Below are 23,097 nucleotides of genomic sequence, written 5' to 3'. Positions count from 1 at the left end.
CGTTAGCATGGATTTTATACCTCAGAATTTTCATGGTTTACATATCTAATTAAAAATAGCAGTGTTCTTTGCTACTTGGCATTTTTTCTAAATCTGTGGCAGGTTCAGTCAAGGGTGTTGATTTTTTTAAATAAAAACAGAAAATGCTGGAAACACTCAGCAGGTCAGGCAGCATCTGTGGAGAGAGATATAGAGTTAACATTTCAGGTCAATGACCTTTCTTCAGAACTGGAAGATGTTAGAGAATGAACAGCTTTTAAGCAAGTGCAGAGCCAGGGAAAAGGGGAGAAGGGGGAGAACAAAAGGGAGAGGTCTGTGATAGGGTGGAGGGCAGGAGTGATTAAATGACAAAAATGATGGTGGTGCAAGGCAAAAGGAGGTAATAATGATACAAGTAAGAAGCAAAATCTGGGTCCAGAGGAGGTGTAAATGGTTATTTTGTGCCAATTTTCACAAATGATAGTGGAAATGAGAATGTAAGGGTATTGGAGGAGAACATGGAACAATTGTTAGGAATAGCTGTAGAAAAGAAAATCCCCCCCTCAGCCATTTCACCTTCCTTTCATCCTTTAAGACAATCCTTAAAACCCAACTCTTTGACCACCTACATTATCCCAGTCTATCTTGGGATAGTTAAAATCACTTAATATTATTGCCCTGCCCTTCTTCAATATTTCTCTGAACTCCTCCTCTATCTCATATCCCATAATGAACACCAAGAATTGTAATATTTCCCTTTCTATGGATTCTGTTTTAATGCAATATGCACAAACAAGGCAAAAAGTGCATGACATAATGGATATTGTATGAAGGATATCACTATCATCAGTGCACCATGGACATAACAAGGCAGAAAATACCATCATCAGTGCACAATGGTTAAAGCAAGGCAGAAAGTACCATTGTCAGTGCGTAGCAATGTAAACAGTAACATTATCAGCATAAATGAGATGTAGGAAAGTAGGAATTACCAACAGTGCATCACAACAGAAATATTATAGCCTATAAATTATAGTTATAGATAATTGGGTACAAATGCTTAATACATTATTGTGCTTTTGCTCTGTCCATTATTCTGATGGGGCATTGGCCAGTTTAAAATAAATGTGTTAAAATAATGGACAGAAGAAAGTCATAGGAATTTGAGAAACATTTGCTTAATATCAAAGAACATTAATTTCTAAGCTTGAAACTAAATTTTTATACTGTTCTGCATTTTGTGTGAATTTATTACTGCATTGAATTCAAACACTTACAATATTGGTAAACAGGCAACAAATAGCATAATTTAAGAAGATAGTGATGTTTAGCCTTTGATTAATAGACCACTCTTCTTACTCAGTATAATGTATGTGTCTAGTTACTGCTTTATAACATTAGACAATTCACATTTTTATACTTTTTTATGTTTAGTTCTTCATTCAAATGTAATTTTTTGTTGTGTTTTTAGATGGGGCAACAGAATCTACTTTGTTTGACAAGACAGTGGTGCTACTTCCAAGAATACCATCAGCTCCATTTTTTTCAAGTAAATAAACTGTATTCCTTTTTCCAATTAAGAAACCTAGTTGATGGGCCAAGATCCATATTCAGGACACCTTCAAAAGTAAAGAATAGAAGATGGGATGAATCAAGTCGTAGTGGTTTGATTATGCCAAACTTTGGTAAAAGTCTATAGATTTCAGGAGGAAGATAAGAAGTTGCACAGCTTTGAGGTCTTCGGAAAGAATGAGTTACGATAACAACCAGTACGATAAGCCTTAATTTCAACACAGTGAAGGTGCAGGTGGGAGAAAAAGTGTGTAGAACAGCACATGTGGTGATTAGAAGGAGCAAGAGAAGAAAGTTCACTGGATTGATGATCATAGTATCACAATAGAGAGAGAGAGAATAAATATTGCTTTGAGGAAAAAAACTGGAGGCTAGAAAAGAGAGGGATCACCAATCAGTTGATCTTGTATTCTGCCCCGGAGTGTGAGAGATGCTAACAGCACTTCTCCAGAAATCAACCTATGAATCATGTTCTTACAGACCAGCCTGTGCCAGCTTTACCTGATGAAGTGAGCAGCATTCTCTGTGTCTCACAAAACAATCTACAGGGTTAGTAAACAGAAGGATGATCAGGAAAATGTGATCAATAAGGCAATAACTTAATTTCTTTGCTGACAGGTTTTATATCTGCCAAAGTACCAGCATTTGTTCATTTGATTCGTCGTTGTTTTAAGAAATTTTAAAAATTACTTCCATCAAATGAACAAATGCTGGTACTTTGGCAGATATAAAACCTGTTGCAGTATGACCTCGTGGCAGCCAGTACTTTAACTGTGAAGATATGTATTTTAAAACCAACTGCTCTGCAGACTAAATCTTCCGAAAAACTCCCTATGTAACTCACCACCCCTCAAAATAATTGTACACTATTCTCAATTCATAGGTCACAATCCAGACCACAATTACCGTGTTTGCAGTACCTGGGGAAATTACCACTTTAAAACCTTTGATGGAGATGTTTATTATTTCCCCGGAACCTGCAATTATGTCTTCGCTTCCCAGTGTTTGAAGACTTATGAAGAATTCAACATCCAGATGAGGCGCACCATTGTTGATGGTCTTCCAAGGATCACTCAAATTGTCATTAAAATTGATGGATCAGTTGTTGAAGTACTTCATTCAACTATTTCAGTGGATGATAATGTGTAAGTGTTTTGCAATTTATTGCTTTCATTTTGCTGCTTTTCAATATGTAACAATGTAACAGAACATTGCACAATGCATCAGGGGAAGGGCTGAGTTGTAGAATCATAGAACGTTACAGCACAAAGACAGGGCATTTAGACCATTAAATCCGTACCGGTCTTTTTCTCCTATTCTGCTGCTCATTCCCCTTGGCCCTTAATATCCCTCTTTTACAAGCACCAACCTAATCCCCTTTTAAAAGAATTTCTGGTTTCTGCATTAACAACATTCTAACCACTCTTGTGTAACAATTTTTTTCTGTAACTTTCTCTTCATTTCCTTTTGTGATTACCTTAACTGTGTGCCCTCCGGTTACCATCTCGCTGATCAGTGGAAACAATCCAACATTAGTTACCCATTCGTAACCATTCATGATCTTGAAGACCTCTATCAGGTCATCCCTTAACCTTTTAGTTCCAGTGAAAAAAGCCCCAACTCCTCAAGTCTCTCTTTATAACTATGCCTCTTCATTGCTGGTGCCATCCTAGTGAACCCATGCTGCATATTTTCCATTGTTTTTATTTGTTTCCAATAATGGATGCCTAAACTTTGCCCAATACTTCGACTTTAACGAAGATATTGTTCAAGTTCAACATTACCTCCTTGCTTCTTTAATGTGTACCTCTATCCAAAAAAACAAGGATTCCATTTGCTTTTTTAAGGCCTATCTACCTGTGCTGCTACTTTTGATCACCTGTGATCAGATTAGAGGGGCCTCTGCACACCAAGGCCCCTCTAATCTTCTACTCTATTTAAATTCTAACCATCAAAGGTGTTCATCCTTTCCCTAGTTTTATTTCCAGAATGTATTACCTCACATTTCTTGATTGAACTGCAACTTCCATCTGTGTATCTGTCCAGGTTGGTGTCATCTGTACATTTGTATATTGTTCCCTCAGTTCCTAAGTCCATTAGTTATATATAAAGTAAGTAAGAGCTGCCCCAACATGGAACTCTGTGGAACACCACTCACCACAATCAGGAGCCAAATGAAAATCATTTGTTTCCATTTTTGTTGTGTATGACACTGGTAACAGGAACAAACAGAAAATCACATCAGAATGTGTGCAGTGGGTATTGGTGCATTGTAACCTGCCAGTAGAGTATTTAGTTCTGAGTTATTCCCTAATCAGCTTCAGTTATAATCTGCTCCTGAGGAGAGTTCAAGAGATCATTCCCCTTCAAAGAGAGGCTGATTATTTCTATATTTCATTAAGTTTTTTAAGTCTTTGTTTGAGAGCAAAATCTTTACAATGCAATAAAAGTGAATCTCAGACTAGTGCTGCATATAAACATAAGAAATAGGAGCAGGAGTAGGCCATAAGGCCCCTTGAGCCTGCTCTGCCATTCAGTAAGATCATTGCTGATCTTCTACCTCAGACTTCCCTGCCCTATCCCCATATCCCTTGATTCCCTTAGTGTCCAAAAATCTAGTCATCTCAATCTTGAATATACTCAACGATCGAGCACCCACAGCCCTCTGGGGTAGAGTTCCAAAGATTCACAACCCTCTGAGTGAAGACATTTTTCCTCATCTTGACCCTAAATGGCCAACTTCTTAACTTGAGACTATGACCCCTACTTCTAGACTCTCCAGCCAGGGAAACAGCCTCTCAGCATCTACCATGCCAAGCCCTCTAAGAATTTTATACGTTTCAATGAGATCTCTTCTTATTCTTCTAAACTCCAGAGAATATAGGCCCATTTCATTCAATCTCTCCTCATAGGTAAGGAGAACAAAACTGTACACAGTACTCCAGATGTGGTATCACCAAAGCCCTATATAATTGTAACAAGACCTCCATACTCTTATACTTCAGCCCCCTTGCAATAAAGGCTAACATACCATTTGTTTTCCTAATTGCTTGTACCTGCATGTTAACTTTCTGTGATTTGTGTACAAGGACACCCAAATCACTCTGAATACCAACATTTCTTAGTCTTTTACCTTTCAAAAAATATGCTGCTTTTCTATTCTTCCTACCAAAGTGGATAATTTCATATTTCCCCACGTTATAATTGATCTGCCACCTACTCGCCCACACACTTAACCTGTCTATATCCCTTTGCAGACTCTGTGTCCTCCTCACAGCTTACTTTCCCACCTAGCCTTTATCATTAGCAAACTTGGATACATTACACTCAGATCCCTCATCTACGTCATTAATACAGATTGTAAATAGCTGAGGCCCAAGTACCGATCCTTGCGGCACCCCACTAGTTACAACCTGCCAACCCGAAAATGACCCGTTTATTCCGACTCTCCGTTTTCTGTCCATTACCCAATCCTCCATCCATGCCAATATATTGCCCCCAATCCCGTGAACCCTCCTCTTGTGTAACAACCTCTTGTGTGGCACCTTATGGAATGCCTTTTGAAAATCCAAATATACTACACCCCCCTTTACATGCCAAGCTAGTTACACCCTCAAAAAGTTCTAATAGATTTGTCAAACACGATTTCCCTTTCATAACACCATGTTGACTCTGTCTAACCATATTATGATTTTCTAAGTGCCCTGTTACTACGTCCCTAATAATAGATTCTAGTATTTTCCCTACTACTGATGTCAGGCTAACTGGCCCATAATTCCCTGTTTTCTCTCCCCCTCCTTCCTTGAATAGCAGGGTTACATTTGTTACCTTCCATGAAACTTATCACACATTTTTAAGTTCAAATCAATCCAACAACTAGAACTGACACTTATGAGCACCCACAACATTACAAGCCTTACCAAGACAATTGCACACTGAGCAGGAGTTAGAATCATAGAATCATAGAAGGTTACAGCATGGAAGGATGCCATTCAGCTCATTGAGTCCGTGCCGGCTGTATGCATGAGCAATCCAGCTAGTTCCACTGCCCCGCCCTATCCCCGTAGCCCTGCACATTTTTTCATTCCCTTTTGAAGGCGATGATTGAATCTGCCTCCACCACTCCCTTGGGCAGTACATTCCAGATCCTAACCACTCGCTGTATAAAAAAGTTTTTCCGCGTACCACCTTTGGTTCTTTTGCCAATTACCTTAAATCTGTGCCCTCTGGTTCTTGACCCTTCCGCCAATGGGAACAGTTTCTCTCTACCTACTCTGTCTAGACCCTTCATGATTTTGAATACCTCTATAAAATCTTCTCAACCTTCTCTGTTCCAAGAAGAACAATCCCAGCTTCTCCAGATTATCCACGTAATTTGTTTTTTATTCGTTCACGGGATGTGGGCATCACTGGCAAGGCCATCATTTATTGCCCATCCCTAATTGCCCTTGTGAAGGTGGTGATGAGCCGCCTTCTTGAATCGCTGTAGTTTTCAAGTCAATGTAAATAAAGAAAGAACTTTCATTTATATCATTCCGAAAGACAGGAAATCCAGTGGAGGTCAGTGAGGATAGGGTAATGGGTGAGGAGGATAGGATGTGAGTGGCGGAGTTTTGGACGAGTTGGAATCTGTGCTGGAGTAGGGTGGAGCTTAGGTGTGTTGGACAGAGTTGCAAATGGGAATAGGAAGCAAACAATCTTTTTTGCACATCATTATGCAGTTAGTGAGGCTATTAAATTACTAACCATCCTGAAAACTGGTATAACCCACTTGCTTTTCTTATCTTAGGGTGACACTACCTTACACCTATTCTGGGATCATGATCGAGAAAGTTAGCAGTTACACCCGTGTCACTGCAAAGATCGGCCTGACTCTCATGTGGAATGGAAATGATGCCGTCACGGTATGAGAATCTCAACACTAGCAGTAATTTAAACAGATACAATATTACAATACTAAATGTTTCACCATTATATTTTATCTGAGTTATCGCTGTGTTTCAAAATCCTTACCATATATAAATGATGGATGTTGTGTTTCCCTTGTTCCCCTTCCAATTTTTTTATTTTCTTCCTCATCAGTTCCTTTCTTAGAACCATTTGCCTTTCCTTAACTGATAGAGCCAGGGAGGTGCCTAATTCCTAGGGATATGACAGTGCTGCTCTTCTGCTAACTGTTGAGTAATTTGAGGCTAATGCAGTTCGACTCTTCCTCCAATTTTCATTTGATCTTTTTTCTGTTACGAACTGCCTCATCAAACCTCTCTCCCCCTAACACCAAGTGCGAAGAGTTTTTGGATTTCTTTGTGACTGAAATTGAGTCTCTGTGCAATTGTTTCCACTATATCCTCCCCTTCCCCTTGACCCCAGTCTGCCCCAGCCTTCCACCCACTATAGCTCTGAACCCCCAATCTCCATTTATCTTATCCCCCATCTCTCTTCCTGCCCTCTTAAAGCGCATTTCGGCTATGAGGCCCACCTCCATCTCCTTTAACCCTGTTTCCACTCAACGTCAGACCACCCAAGTATCTTTCTTGCCCTCATGCTAGCTTGTATTGTCAGTGGTTCTCTCTCCTCAGCCCTGTCCTACTCTTCAAAACTGCTGTTACTTCTCCCATCTTGAAAAAACCTTTGCATCCTCACCAATTAGTACTCCACCTCCAAAGTCTTTTCATCTCAGGACCATGAATGTTTCATCACTTCCTAGCTCAGTACCCACCTTTCCTCTAACTGCCTGTTTGAATCCCTCCAGTCCAGCCTCTGACCACCACACAGCACCGAAACAGCCCTAACCAAAGTCATGAACAAGATCCTCTGTGACCGTGATGATGGTGCTTTTCCATCCTTGCCATCTTGACTTGTCTGCAGTGTTTGACATGGTCAATAACTTCTAATGCTTCTCCTCTGTTGTCCAGCTCTGTGGAATTTCCCTTGCATTATTCCAGCCTACCTGAACATATTATGGTCACTGTTTGCAAGATGCTCCCTTACTGTCAGATTACTAATTCATTCTGGCTCACTGCTAAATCTAGTGTAGCCTTATCGGCACTAAAACCGTCCTGGATATACGGGGGCTGAGAAGGATATTGGAGAGGGAGATATTGAGGGGAGAGGGGGACACCAGAGAGGGGGACGTCGGACATCGGAGCAGGGGGTGCAGGTAACATCAGTGGAAAGGTAGGTTTATTTTGTTTTTTAACTTTGTGCAATGGTTTTTTTATTTAGTTTATTTTGCATAATCCGGCCCTTCACGCCTGGTTTTACCAGGCGTGAATCAGAAGCCGCGGGAAAGCCGTCCAGTTAAGTTTGAAATCGTTTTAACTATCTACTGTGTCAGAAAAAAATACCTTAAGTACCTCAATGAGGTACATTTGGTTCTTTAACTATCATCCCACCGGCTTTAATTACCCCCAACGCACCCGCAATTTGATTTGAAAATCAGGGCCATTGTCTTTTGGCAATATTGCTGCTACTCCTCTTTTCCCTATATTCTTATCTTTTGTAAAGGCCTTAAAGCTCATATTCATATCCAGTTGGTAGCCAGGCCTCTGTAATGGCGACTGCATCATACTCTTTGAGCTGAATTTGAGCTTCTAACTCGCTTGTTTTATACCTTCTGCTACATGCATTTGTGTAGAGAACTCTGATTGTTAACTGTCCTCACTCTGCCCATATGCACTGATGATGTTCCTCTCACAGTTCCTAAGTTATCACACTCTTCGTTATTTTTCAACACCTGCTTTATTTCTGTCATGTATATTAATTCTTACACTATTACATGAACTTGAATTGTTTATACTTCTTTTTGCACTCTGACCTTTATTCTCACCCCATCGCTTTCTAATCTTTAGGTTATTATCGGTTCATCATTATTTCTAGCCGAACCCTCCCCCCACCCTCTTTATTGGTTTAAAGTCCTTTCTACAACCCGGGTTCAGGTACAGCCCGACCCAGCGGTACGGCTCCTTCCTGTCCCAGTACTGGTGCCAGTGTCCATGAAATGGAACCCCTCTCACACCAGTCTTTCAGCCACGTATTCACTTTCCTGATCATTTTATCCTTAGGCCAGTTTGCAAGTGGCCCGGGTAATAATCTATTTAGCTTCTAGCTCCTGATCCTCTCCTCCCTGTGAGTTACTATGTCGTTGGTCCTGACATGGACCACGACAACTAGTTCTTCATCCTCCCTTTCCAGCCAGTTCGAGATATCCCTTAGTCTGGCACCAGGTAGGCAACATGTCGCTGCTCTGCGCACTTTTTTAAATGGATTGGGGTCTCTCCCACAGTGCTCCATTCCCAATATAGGCACTTCATTGCCTGGAATGGTTTCCGTTCTCATGCCCAGTCACCTGCAGTGTCCTTATGCTTCATCAGCATTCCTCTCCTATTTATCATCCATATGCTATGCTTTGGTGACATCATCTGCAAAAATAGTCGGCCAATAATAGAACAGAGAGCACGTGATATGATTTGCTCATTGTTGTTGCCCAATAATGTGGCCATGGAATTCAGGGCGCATCGGGAGAGCCAGTAAATAATTTCAATGTGCTGAACTGGCATCATTCGCTTAAATCAGTCTTTTTGTGCACAAGTGCATGCAGCAGTTGTGCATTGCCAGTGCTAGTGGTACAGTGCTCAGGCCACATTATTGGTTTCAAGGTCAGCTTTCCAAATGCATAGTAATGATATCAAACTCTATGGCCTCTAAGTTGGAAACTGGACAGGGGACAATTAAAATAAGGCGTCACTTACCCCCTCTGATCCCACTACCTTCCTGCCATGTCCCGATATTAACCTGCAGTTTTGAGCAGGTGAGCCAGCCACCCGCAGGTAGGAAGTGGAGCCCTGCTTTAAATATGCAGATTGGGTCTGATGATGTCATCAGGACCCGATTTGCAATTTCAACCTGAGGCCTGAGTGGGGGAACAGTGCCAGCTCCCCCATCAGGCAAACCCGTCGGAGATGAATTCTGGGCCAGAAGCAGCCCAGTAGGTAAGTTTTAAAAGAATTATTTTAGGTTTCCTTGTGGGCTGGCAGGAACTTCTCCAGGCCTCACCAGGAAGCCTTGGGCCTCCCTTGCACTGGGCTACCCAATTCCACTCTTTGACAGATCCTTCACCACCCCCCCCAACCCCTGATCCTGCCCAGAGATGTCTCCCCTTCCAATTTTTCCACAGACTTCCCCCCAACCCCTCTGACTGCCAGGGACCGTTCGCATGGGCCCCCAGCTGCAGCCTCCTGTTGCCAGATGCCTACTCCCGCACGCTATCCAGTCATTCAGAATATCCTCCAATAATATTCTGAAAAGGTCTCAAGCGTAATGTTGCTTTCTGCATTCTTCACAGTACTGTTGTACAGAGAGGCATCCACCTTGAGGAGCAACAGCAGGAGTTCTCCAAATATTAGGAGGAGATCCCAGAGGCGGCTGAAGGGGCAGAGAAGCCAGCACCACTTGTCCTTTTACCATTTGCTAGAGCCACTCATCAAACTTTGATTAAGTAAACGCTATCCTGATCCCCCACAAGCCTACCCAGTTTGTCATCTCCCACCTACCATTCCCTACAATCCAATACAAACCACACCAGCACCAGGACCAGCCTGCACGTTCCACAGCAACACCATTCCCCAGCACATTTTTTACTTTAGCATCATCAATCAAAGTTAAACTGCACAACAGAAAAAATATTAAAATTTATTTCTTGATCAAAAATGGAAATGTCCCTGAAATAGTGACTTCTCTCCTGGTGCTCCCGTCTTATCACTGGGTGGGTGTGTACTCTCCTTGCCTTTCGCATGCATCTTCTTGGTGCTAGTCCATTGACGGGAGCCAGGCAGATGGCTGCTAGCTGAGTATCAGTCAGCTGCCCCTGAGATCAAGGTCGCTGTCGAACTCTGTGAGCATGGTCCCAGGTGGGCCTTGTTCAGGCTGTTGCTTTTCCATTGGCACAGATGCAGCTCGGTCCTACCTGCTTTCAGATTCGTGTGCAGTCATATGGGTGGGGCTCAGGATACTGTGGATGTGTTGCCGTTGGAAGAGACATCAGCATCAGCCTTGCGCAACTCCGGCCGGTCCCTGCTCCCTGCCTCCATGACACAGATTTGTGGATGAGCAGCAGTGATGTCATATAAGCTGTTAACTATCTCTTGCATCATTTGGTAAAGCTCATAAGCAAGCCTTCCCACTGAGGAGGTAACATTGCAAACTAAGGCCTGAATTTCTTCTGAGCATTCATGAGAGATGGTATGACTGGCATAATGGCCTTGAGGGGCTGGATTGCAGATGGCCTAGGAGCTATTTTTCATTTCAAGGCTACAGCATATTTTCAATGCATTGCATTAGTACTCCACACATGCAAGTTTTGGACTCCATGTTTTGGAAGCTGTTGGGCACACTGTAACAACTTTTCATGCTCTGAAGGCATTCTTCTTTTAAAAGTTGGGCTCTGCAGATCTGGATTCCTGTCACCACCAGTGCTGATGGAGGTGAGCTCTCCCTCCAGCGTGGTGCTTTCTGTTCCTTCTCGAGCACCTCCCACTACTCCTGCTCACCTATGCTCTGAGCATCACCTATTGTGCTATCCTCAATCAGACTGCCTAAATCCCCAGGGCAAATGAACCTGCACTGGTGCTTGCTAAATCATGAAGATGTGATGAAGTTTGTGGTAAGATGCTTGGTGACTGGACTTTGAGGGCTCTGGGACAGCCTACCTGCAGAGACATAAAAAACAGCAACAATTTTCATTCATATAGCCTCTTTAAAGAAAAACATCCCAAGGCGCTTCACAGAGGCATAATCTTAATAAATGGATGCTGAGCCAGAAAAGGAGATACTAGGAGAGATGACCAAAACCCTGGTCAAAGTGGTGGGTTTTAAGGAGGGGTTAAAGGAGGTGACGAGGTGGAGGGGTTTAGGGAGGAAATTCTAGAGCCTGGGGCCTAGAAAGCTGAAGGCATGGCTGAAAATGATGGGGCGAAGGGAGTGTAAGATGCATCAGAGGAACTTAGAGTTCGGAGGGGGGTTGTAGGAAGTTACAGATTATGAGCTGGGATGAGGCCATGAAGTATTGTGAACGTGGAGATGAGAATTTTAAATTTGAGGTGTTACGGGATCGGGAACCAATGTAGATCAGCAAGGCCAGGAGTGATGGGTGAGCAGGACTTAATAGATAGGACAGAAGCAGCAGAGTTGAGCTGAAGTTTACAGAGGGTGAAGGATGGGAGACCGGCCAGGAGAGCATTGGAATAGTTGAATCTGGAGGTGACAAAGGCATGCATGAGAGTTTCAGTGGTAGATGGGCTGAGGTAAAGGCAGAGGCGGGGGTTGTTACGGAGGTGGAAGCAGGTAGTCTTTATGATGGAGAGTATATGGAATTGGAAGCTCAGCTTGGAGTTGAATAGGCACCAAGATTATGAACAGTCTGGTTCAGCATTAAACAACAGCTGGGGAAGGGGATGGAATCAGTGATGATTGTTTTGGAGTTTGTGGAGGGACCAAAAACAATGGCTTTAGTCTTAATGTTTAGTTGGAGGAAATTGCAGCTCATCCAAGACTGGATTTCAGACAAGCATGTGACATCACAGAGGCAGTGGAGGGGTCAAGAGATTGGTGGAGAGGTAGAGCTGGGTGTCTCCAGTGTACACGTGGAAGCTGACCCCCTTACTGTGGATGATGTCGCCAAGTGACAGCATGTAGAGGAGGAGAACAAAGGCTTTGGAGAGGTTGAGGAGGGATAATGTACCAAGGCCACAGTCACAGAACATGTTATTTGTTACTTTGGTTAGGGCCATTTCAGTGCAGAGACGGTATCCTGATTGGAGAGATTGAAACATTTGAACTTAAGAAATAGGAGCAGGAGTAGGCCATACAGCCCCTTCAGCCTGCTCTGCCATTCAATAAGATCATGGCTGATCTTCGACCTCAACTCCACTTTCCCACACTATGCCCATATCCTTTGATTCCCTTAGTGTTCAAATATCCATCAATCTCAGTCTTGAATATACTCAACGACTGAGCATCCACAGTCCTCTGGGGTAGAGAATTCCAAAGATTTACAACCTTCTGAGTGAAGAAATGTTTCCTCACATCGGTCCTAAATAGCTGACCCCTTATCCTGAGACTATGACCTCTAGTTCTAGACTCTACTGCCAGGGGAAACAGCCTCTCAGCATCTACCCTGTCAAGCCCTCTAAGAATTTTATATTTTTCAATGAGATCACCGCTCATTCTTCTAAACTCCAGAGAATATAGGCCCATTCTACTCAATCTCTCCTCATAGGACAACCCTCTCATCCCTGGAATTTATCTAGTGAACCTTCGTTGCACCCCTCCAAGGCAAGTATATCCTTCCTTAGATAAGGAGACCAAAACTGTACAGAGTACTCCAGGTGTGGTCTCACCAGAGCCCTATATAATTGCAGCAAGACCTCCTTACTCTTGTACTCCAACCCCCTTGCAATAAAGGCTAACATACCATATGCCTTCCCAATTACTTGCTGTACCTGCATGTTAACTTTCTATGATTCGTGTACAAGGACACCCAAATCACTCTGAATACCAACATTTCTGAGTCTCTCACCTTTTAAAAAATATTCTGCTTTTTTATTCTTCCTACCGAAGTGAATCATTTCACATTTCCCCACATTAAACTCCATCTGCCATCTTCTCGCCCACTCACTTAACCTGCCTATATCAGTTTGTAGCCTCTTTGCGTCCTCCTTACAGCTTACTTTCCCACCTAGCTTTGTATCATCAGCAAACTTGGATACATTACACTCGGCCCCCTCATCTAAGTCATTGATATACATTGTAAACAACTGAGGCCCGAGCACCCCACTAGTTACAACCTGCCAACCCGAAAATGACCCATTTATTCCTACTCTCTGTTTTCTGTCCGCTAACCAATCCTCACTCCATGCTAATATATTATCCTCAATCCCATGAGCCCTAATCTTGTGTAACAGCCTCTTGTGTGGCACCTTATCGAATGCCTTTTGAAAATCCAAATATACTACATCCACTGGTTCCCCCTTATCTACCCCTGCTAGTTACACCCTCAAAAAATTCTGATAGATTTGTCAAACACGATTTCCCTTTCATAAAATCGTGTTGACTCTGCCTAATCATATTATGATTTTCTAAGTGCCCTGTTACTACGTCCTTAATAATAGATTCTAGTATTTTCCCTATTACTGATGTCAGGCTAACTGGTCTATAGTTCCCAGTTTTCTATCTCCCTCCTTTCTTGAATAGCGGGGTTACATTTGCTACCTTCCAATCCATGGGGACCATTCTGGAACCGAGGGAATTCTGGAAGATCAAAACTATTGCATCCACTATCTCATAGTGCTATTGGACCTTAAATGCTCAGCTTAACTCACAGACAGGGCCTCAGTTTAACATCTCATCTGAAAGATGGCACCTCTGACAATCTATTAAAATAATTCTCATTCAGTGTTTTCTATTAATGCTCTGGTATTGATATTACTTTTCTCAGGATCTGACAAGAAAGACAACACCTCCTTACCGGATGGTTGGAATTCTGACACTTGACAAATAAATGCTTGGCATCTGAAACCTGTGTGTGGTCAATCCTACCATCTGGTGGAGATATGTTAGCAAAATCATTTATCCATGGCAGTTCTTACTCAGTGCCATAACCGATGTAAACTTCTGCAATGATCATAGTGTTACTCATATTAACAAAAAAGATTATAAATCTACAGTTATATCCACAGAATATTGTCATTAAAGGTGACTCATTTTTGACTGGTGCCCCCAAACCCAGCAGCTCCATTCTTTCTATCTAGGTCAGCTGGAGCGACAGATTTAATAGCAATTGATGGAAATTGGGTCTGGATAGGATGGACCAGCTGCACTGTGAGAGATCAGCCCACAATAGAACAGTGGCTCTGACAGGGAAGCCACGGCATGACTCTGCTGGATATAAAGTTGTAGCAAAAGAAAATAATTCATTACTTACATGATTTTAGTTGACAAAATGTTATTGATTCTATCATTAACGACACTTAAAACATTTAGCTTCTTCAAAACTTTCTCAATGAAAGCAAAAAATGTATGTTTTTCATGATTTACTTGAAATATAGCTCAGAAAACATTTTCTAATGATTTTCTCTTTTTTTGCATTAGCTTGAACTGGACCAGCAGTTTATCAATACAACATGTGGCTTGTGCGGTGATTTCAATGGCATTCGTGATAACGAATTTTTTTCAAATGGTATGTGTAATGGGCACTTCCCATCACATTTGATGTGTTGTGTTTGATATTAGATACAAATTGTTTATTTATTGCCCATCACTGATTACAGGCTACCATCTGACTCCTATCCAGTATGGAAACTTGAATAAACTGAATGGTCCCATGGAGCAATGCAAAGATGTACCCTCATCTGAAAGTGTCGAAAATTGTTCAGAATTTGTAAGTGAATGGTTCTCCTTAATTAACCTCCTTCTAGCTTGAATCTGTTTTAACTCCCAGAAATCTTTCTTTAACATTAGTTTCTAATGTATCTGTTGATTTCCATGGATAATTAAGTGTTATTAAAGACTGTGAACTTGGGTGGCACAGTGATGAAGTAAACTGTTCCTACAAAGAATGCACAGCACGGAACAGGCCATTCAGCCCGACTGGTCCATGCCGGTGTTTATGCTCCACGCGAGCCTCCTCCCACCTCTCTTCATCTAACCCTATCAGCATAATTATTCTCTTTTCCCTCATATGTTTATCTAGCTTCCCCTTAAATGCATCTATGCTATTCGCCTCAACTACTCCTTGTGGTAGCGAGTTCCACATTTCAGCGCCAAAGATGTATAATATAGAATGTAGGACTGGAGGTATTTAGAGCTTTACTTAATTGATTTTCAGGTGGCAGGGAGATGAAATGGGTCGGGTAGAGTGGTTTGTACAAGGAATAGATTTAATGGATCAAATGGCCTTTACTAATTTCATACTTTCTAATATTCAGGATGGCTAGTGTTTAGAATGATAATGTTACATTGGTACAGAATGAGGCCAGGGTAGAGAGATCCTTATTTAGCATCTAACTCATAATATACCTGGGAGTACTTAAAGCAGATACTGGTAGTAAAGGTGCAAACATTTCCAGTACTGATATCCCACATCTTCATAACGAGAAATAGTCACCAAGTACATAAAAAAGTAAACCTTTTAAAGGCTGATGTACAGATTATGTTTGTATATGTCCATCACTAAATAATTTCCTTTTCTGCTCAGGAATCCATGTGTGAAAGTGTACTCACAGAGCCAGGTTTTGCCAACTGCTATGGTATCTTAGATTTAGCACCTTTTATCAAGAGCTGCATGCTGGACTTGTGTCTGTGCAAGGATTTAAACAATTCATCATCCTGCCTCTGCAATACCATATCAGAATTTTCTAGACAGTGTGCCCATGTTGGAGGGAAACCCAGCAACTGGAGAAGAGAAGAAATGTGTGGCAAGTACCTTTAAAATCAATCACCCTCAAACCCTCTTAATCAAATCACAAGTGCAGTTATTTACTTATGGAAATGATGAAGACACTAAAAGTTGGCTGTTTTTCTCTATTCCAGAAAAAACATGCCAGTTGAATATGACCTATGAGGAGTGTGGAATTCCATGTGCAGACACATGCTCAAACCCTGATAGGAGCCAGATGTGTGAGGACCACTGCATTGATGGCTGCTTCTGCCCTTCTAGTAAGACACAGTACATCAGAAAATCTAATTCAATTAAATAATAATTGTACGTGATGGTGTTTACCTTTATTGATGAAGTTGAGGAGGATGTTTCATGTGACTATAAAAAGTGAAGTTAAAATTTGCCTTAGCACATCTGTCACACTCTGTAAAGAGAAAAGACAGGTTATGCATCAGAACCCAGAAAATTAACTTGTCTTTTGCCTTTACCTATGCTGACTGATCAGCTGTCTACTGCCAGCATTTTCTGCTTTTGTTTCAGATATTCAGCATTTGCAATTATTTTTCTTCATATTTTAAAATTTACCACTTTGTTACAATGCCCACTGATGTAGGATGTGTTGGCCGTTGAGGTTTCACCCCTGACTTTAGCACTGAGACAGGAGCTAAACTAAAGTAACATTTCAATAAAACAAACTGCTAACACTTCTGGAATCGGTACTTTCTGATTTACCTCACCTGAAATAAAGGCAGGGATAAGAGTGAGGGAACTATAATTTTTAATTACAGGGTGTGTTATATCAGAGGGATTGTAATACAGGGGATTCTGTATATGCTTTGGGGAAGGTATTCAACTCACAGCCTTCCATTTTGTGCTTGAAAATCGGAGGGCTAGTAGTTGAAAATCAGGGGTCATGGGGGACAGGGGGGCGGTGGGTGGGGGTGCCCACCTGAAACAATAACGGATTAAGGTTCCTTTACCACGCAAATCGAAGTCAAATGCCGGTTATAGCACCCTGAAACAAAATTCAGGTACAAATGGGAAGAGCTTGTGCCATGTTAGTTCCACCTAGTTGTACGATGTTTTGAGTGACCGAAGCAGTGGCCCTTAAATGGAGGCTGCTCAATAAACGGCCACAAAACTTTTTTAAAGTTATATTTTTGTAGAGCCAGAAGGAGCAGGAGTGCTCATCGGGTCGGTTCAGCGTTGGAGCCGGTTGGAATTCATCAGGCTTCAACCGGTGAACTGCATCGGGATACCTGTTTGGTGCCCACAACTCTCCGCTTCCACTCAAATAAGGCCCGATGCCGAATTTGGCTCAGGCCTCAGACGGCACATGGAGCAATTGCTTCGCCAACTTGTCACCCATTTTGGGCACAGGTCGAATTTCTCCCCCAGAATGTTATATTAGTATTATAGAAGGTGTGTTACATTACTCATAGAGAGAGAGGGAATTATTACTGTTGTAGATAGGAGGGGTGTTACGTAGTGATATAGATAGAAAGAAGGTGTCATGATGATGTTATAGAGGAGGTGTTATATTACTGTTGGAGGGAGTTATATTAGTGATATAGAGAGAGGGTTGTTATATTAGTGATATAGAGAGAGGGTTGTGCTGGACTAAAGAATGTTATAAAAAGGGATTTGTTGCAGAAGCAGCCATGCTATTTGAGAGTGTTATAAAGAGGGGTTTGCAACATCAAAGAATTATAATGAGACAGCCTGACTACAATACTTGCATTATGAATAACTGAACCATATCACAAAGTCAAGTAAATAATAATATATAGAATAAAACATTGTGGATAACTACATATACTGGGAAAAATCTGTACGTTAGGAATCTGTGCATATCTAATTTATATATTTTATATTTTAGATACTGTTTTTGATGACATTTCCAACACTGGATGCATCCCAAAAGTACAATGTCCCTGTACCTACAGTGGGTTTTCTTATGCGCCTGGAGAGTCCTATTCCACCAAATGCAGTAAATGGTAATTAATGTATAGCATTGACTTTTGCTAAAAATCCTGATGAATTGTTATGTTTTTTTTTGGGGGGAGGGGTATCTTTTGTCACTTATTGTTTCTCAGTCTTCATTTAATAAAATAACTGATTTCAAACATTCTCTTTTTAATCTGGTAGCATTTGTAATCGAGGGCAGTGGTCTTGTACTGATCTGTCCTGCCCTGGAATCTGTTCTATTGAGGGAGGAGCTCACATTAATACATTTGATGAAAACTATTACACATTCCACGGAAGGTGTCATTATGTTCTTGCTAAGGTAAGAATCAGTGGAGACTTAGTAAACTGGAAATGACCAGTACCAATAAGTTTATAGTCAATACCTACTGCCAATACAGTGTATCAGTGAGAGAATTATTCTTGTTGGGTTTCTATCTTATTTCTGTCTTCAATAGAGTGTTGAAATTCTTCCAGGATATTTCAATGGTTGAAACATTAAAAAGTAATTTTCACAAAGCACTGAAGATAGGAATCCCGTGTGTGCCAAGTTCATTGTGTGTGTATATATATATATATATATATAAAAAACAAAAATATGGCCTGTTGTAACAATCCTGGAGAATGTGTTGGAGCACTAATTCAAAGTGGCACAGAGTGAAAACTTGTAGGTTCGTTCCCTTGACTAAGTTCCTGATCTCGTCTGTTCTGTGGGTGTACGTCTTCGTGGGGTGGGGGGGGCGATATCTGAGGGTGAGTGTCCACCTGGTGCATCTTCTAGTGACCAGCTTATTAGTGGGAGCCTGTGAACTGCTCTCCAGCCCATCCTTCAAATTGCATGAGGTGTATGGCTCAGTGAGACCTGCAATGGAGGGAAAACAACGAGGTTTGTGCATTGCATAAGGACAGGCTAAAAAAAATCTTTAAATTCCTAGGAGGAGAAGTTAAAGTTAGATAGTGCCATGCAAGTTAAGTTATTTGGTTTGTTTACCATTGGCAAGGTTGCTATTTTGGCCTTGTTCTTCTTCTAATCCTTCACTTCAGGACTGCAAAAATACTCTATTCACTGTCCTCGGAGAGCTGCAGCCATGTGGCATTACTGAGTCTGAGACAGCCTTAAAGTCAGTCGTACTGGCTATCCATGGAGCTCAAACTGTAAGTGATTCCCAATTAGCTTTCTGATGACTTAAATGATTTTGATACACATTTAGGGAAAAACAGTTATCTAAAAGTGATTGCATTTAGTAAGCTTTGGTGTTTTTATCATAGATCATTTCCATTAACTCTGGTGGCACTGTCTCCATCAATGGAATCTTGACCCAGCTGCCTATAACTACCGGTAAGTTCATTTGCTGTTTTCATGGCCAAGAATAATTAGTTATTTTGTACCAAACACTGAATTTGCTCCATTCCCTTACTATAAGGAAACTTTCCAGCCCCAAAATTCCTGATCCCTGGATCAGATGATTTACATAATCGTGAGCAGGCACGGAGTGCAGCTCCTATTCGCACCTGCTCGCTTACACCAGGGATGGGAGGAAAAGTCGGGCAGAGGCAGAACATTTAAAGGGGCAGCTTCTCTCAAGAGCTAAGACCCTATTGGGAGGGGTCAGTAATATCCGCATGGCAGATTTTGCTGAAAGTGATTTGGAGGTGCTTCTGAGACAAACACAGAAGACGACAGATGCACTGGTTGTGGTGGGTGGCACAATGTTCATAAGGAGCAGGTTATATAAAAGTGGAATGTCACAGATATAACAAATCTGCTCTTCATAGTGATTGTGAACAGAGGAGTGAGAATGTCGCTGGCTTCTGAAATGTGATTACTTTCCTTTAATGACATAGTATGTACATATAAAAATTCAATAGAAAAGTGAATAGTGCCAGCGGACTGGCGAACAGCTAATGTTATTCCTATATTCAAAAAGGGAGACAGAACAAATCCCTGGAACTATAGACCAGTTATCATAACATCAGTGGTAGGAAAGATATTGGAATCTTTACTCAAGGATGTAATAGAAAAACATCTAGAAACCAAAAATATAATAAAGAATAGTCAGCACGGATTTCAAAAGGGAAAGTCATGCTTGACCAACCTTATTGAAATCTTTGAAGAAGTAACAGAAAGAGTAGACAAGGATGATGCTTTGGATGTAACATACATGGACTTTCAAAAGGCCTTCGATAACGTACGGCATAGTAGACTCACGACTGTGGTCAGAGGATGTGGAGTCAGGGTACAAGTATAGCAAACTGGCTACAAAACAGAAAACAGAGAGTTGGGTTAAATGTAATTACTCAGACTGGCAGGAGGTGAGAAGTGGTGTTCCACAGGGATCAATGCTGGGACCACTGTTGTTCACCATTATTTACATAAATGATTTGGACTCAGGAATCGGAAGTAAAATATCAAAATCTGCGGATTACACCAAATTGGGGGGTATAGTTAATACTGAGGAAGACTGCGACAAAATACAAGATGACATTAACAAACTTGCAGAATGGGCATGTAAACGACAAATGAATTAAGTGTGAGGTGGTGCATTCAGTAGGAGGAGTAAGGAGGCCACCTACTCCTTGGAAAATAAGAGTCTAAATTGTGTAGGGGCATAAAGGGCTCTCAGGGTACAGATACAGATTCACAAAAAATTAAAAGTAGAAACGTGGGTTAACAAAGCCATAAAAAGTGAAAACAAAGCACTGGGATTCATTTCTAAAGGAATAGAATTCAAAAGCAGAGAAGTCATGTTAAACTTACATAAAACCATGGTTAGACCACACTTAGAATACTGTGCATAGTTGTGGTCTCCATATTACAAAAAGGGTATAGAAGCACTGAAGAAAGTGCATCAAGATTTACAAGGATGACACCAGAACTGAGAGGATACAAGCATTAGGAAAGACTGAACTGGCTAGGACTCTTTTCTCTAGAAAAGAGAAGACTGAGAGGTGACCTGATAGCGGTCTTCAAAATTATGAAGGGGTTCCATAGGGTAAATGTAAAGAAGATGTTTCCACTTGTGGGAGAGACCAAAACTAGGGGCCATAAATATAAAATAGTCACTAATAAATCCAATAAGAAATTGAAGAGAAACCTCTTTACTCTGACAGTGGTGAGAATGTAGAATTCGTTTCCACACGGACTGGTTGAGATGAATAGTGTAGATGTATTTAAGGGGAAGCTGGATAAGTACATGAGGGAGAAAGGAATAGACCTGTTGGGTCTGTTTTTGTGCTGTAAAATTCTATGTAATCTGTGTGACTGCAGCACCCAGGATGGAATGCATTAATGTGTCAAGCTGCGAATATGTAGGACAGCACAGGACAGGAGAGGGGAACGACACAAGGGTGTTTGAGGGGGATGTCAGTGGTGAGAGAGGTGCTTTGAATCGAGCCCACTTCCACCATTCTGGAGCCAGTATGCCTAATCTCATTCAGTGTACTAACCTCCAGTTTTATGCTGGGTTCCTTATGGGCCGGGGAAGTCCGAACTGCCTGCATAGAGAGTCCCCAGTCTATCCCCCTCTGCATCAGTGGCCTTATAAGGGGTTAGAGGAGGTTCTTTCCCTCACAAAACCAAGCAGGAGATCCCAACTAAGTTCGTGGCCTAGTGTATTCAGGTCCTAGCCTTTCCCAGAGTTACAATGGACGTTGAGCGAATGTTAAGCAGGAGTTCTTGCTTTGAAGGATATGTTTTTTTTGTGTTGTTACCAGCGGTATCAGAGCCCGGGAGCAGTGTATTGCATCTGGCGGGGCAGAAATGTGAATGGGACCTGAATGGAGGACAAATTGAGCCAATGAGCCAGTGGGATAGAAGCAGGAATGGGGCCAGGGTTGCTGACATCAGGGCAGGCATGAAGAAGAGAGCAAAGCAGAACTGGTGGGTAGTGGTGGTCTAAAGTGGAAAGGAGAACCACTGATGCAGAGGGGGATAGACTGGGGACTCCCTATGCAGGCAGTTCTGACTTCCCCGGCCCATAAGGAACCCAGCATAAAACTGGAGGTTAGTACACTGAATGAGATTAGGCATACTGGCTCCAGAATGATGGAAGTGGGCTCGATTCAAAGCACCTCTCTCACCATTGGCAAAGCTGATGGGGCAGAAATGGAATGTCACTCAGAAGTCGGGTCGGGCAACTAGCACGAAAGAAGCAGGATTGGCATCAGAGAATAGTCCTCGATTGGCAAGGAACTGCGGGAGCAAGTTCTGGAAGTGGACTAGGGTGACTAACAGCCGGGTAGGTGCAAAGAAAAGAGCAGGGCAGCTATTGGACTTTAAGCAGCCAAAAGATAAAACTAGGCAGAAGTGGCAACAGGATCAAGGAATAGAGCTTGACCACATCAGGTGAGCTCAGGCAAAGGCAATTAGCCAGTAGGAACAGGAATATAATAGTGTCTGACAGTCCACGAGTGGGCGAGGATAATGTCGGGGAACCGGGGCAATAGTGAGGAAAAAAAATTCAGCTGAGTTGGAAAGGAATTTTATTAAATTAAAAATTATTTGCTTTATAAAGTAAAGGGCAGATGAAGGTTCTGCCCCTTACAAGACAAAGGGGAAATTTCCAGAAATGGTAGAAACCTGGTGCAACTAGGTCTCTGCTATTTTTTGGGGGGTTCTCCTAGTCTTTTATCAAAATTACTGAGGGAGACCAGTGGAACCCCTGAGGAATTTCGGCCCCTAAATTCTAAGCCCAGGCTTCTAAGACCTTGAATTAAAAACTTTAATAACAGTATTAAAATGCAAAGATAATTCAATTACAATATAGTGAAATGTGTAATTTTTTGGATTTTTTATTATGTTAAAATCTTATTTTGGACATTAGAAATTTCAGCTACTAAGAAACAAATTGCTGACAATTTTTCAAAATCAATTTGAGAATTCGATTGAACCATCAACACAACGTGATGGTGATAAGTTGATGTGCTGAAATAGGGTTTTGGGATTATAAATGTCTCCAGACTCATTGATCCTGCTGAATGTAGACAAATATTGACACAGGACGTGAAGTTTGTGGACCTAATGTGCACACCATATGCAAGAATTTAAAAAACATATAGGTAGGTATATTTCAAAGGACGGACCAAGTCCTTATCATTGTTGTTTTGTCATGATTTTTAAAATAAATATTAAATCCAAGCTATTCATA

At 41.6% G+C, this 23,097-nt stretch overlaps 1 protein-coding gene across 1 annotated transcript in view; it reads left to right on the top strand.

Moving 5' to 3' along the window:
* The window catches only part of LOC137307997 (mucin-2-like), an 81,387-nt gene that overhangs the window by 3,323 nt on the left and 54,967 nt on the right, over nt 1-23,097 (top strand). Inside the window, exons 2-11 of the mRNA XM_067976967.1 lie at nt 2,435-2,696; nt 6,341-6,455; nt 14,698-14,785; nt 14,877-14,986; nt 15,803-16,022; nt 16,138-16,263; nt 17,865-17,982; nt 18,134-18,272; nt 18,995-19,105; nt 19,220-19,289. Coding sequence (XP_067833068.1) covers nt 2,435-2,696; nt 6,341-6,455; nt 14,698-14,785; nt 14,877-14,986; nt 15,803-16,022; nt 16,138-16,263; nt 17,865-17,982; nt 18,134-18,272; nt 18,995-19,105; nt 19,220-19,289 — 1,359 coding nt within the window. The remainder of the gene's footprint in view (nt 1-2,434; nt 2,697-6,340; nt 6,456-14,697; nt 14,786-14,876; nt 14,987-15,802; nt 16,023-16,137; nt 16,264-17,864; nt 17,983-18,133; nt 18,273-18,994; nt 19,106-19,219; nt 19,290-23,097) is intronic.

The sequence above is a fragment of the Heptranchias perlo genome, unplaced genomic scaffold (assembly GCF_035084215.1).
Source record: "Heptranchias perlo isolate sHepPer1 unplaced genomic scaffold, sHepPer1.hap1 HAP1_SCAFFOLD_117, whole genome shotgun sequence".
In the NCBI taxonomy this organism is placed as follows: Eukaryota; Metazoa; Chordata; class Chondrichthyes; order Hexanchiformes; family Hexanchidae; genus Heptranchias; species Heptranchias perlo.
The sequence above is the reverse complement of the archived record's forward strand: the minus strand, read 5'-3'. Positions and strand labels throughout refer to the sequence as shown.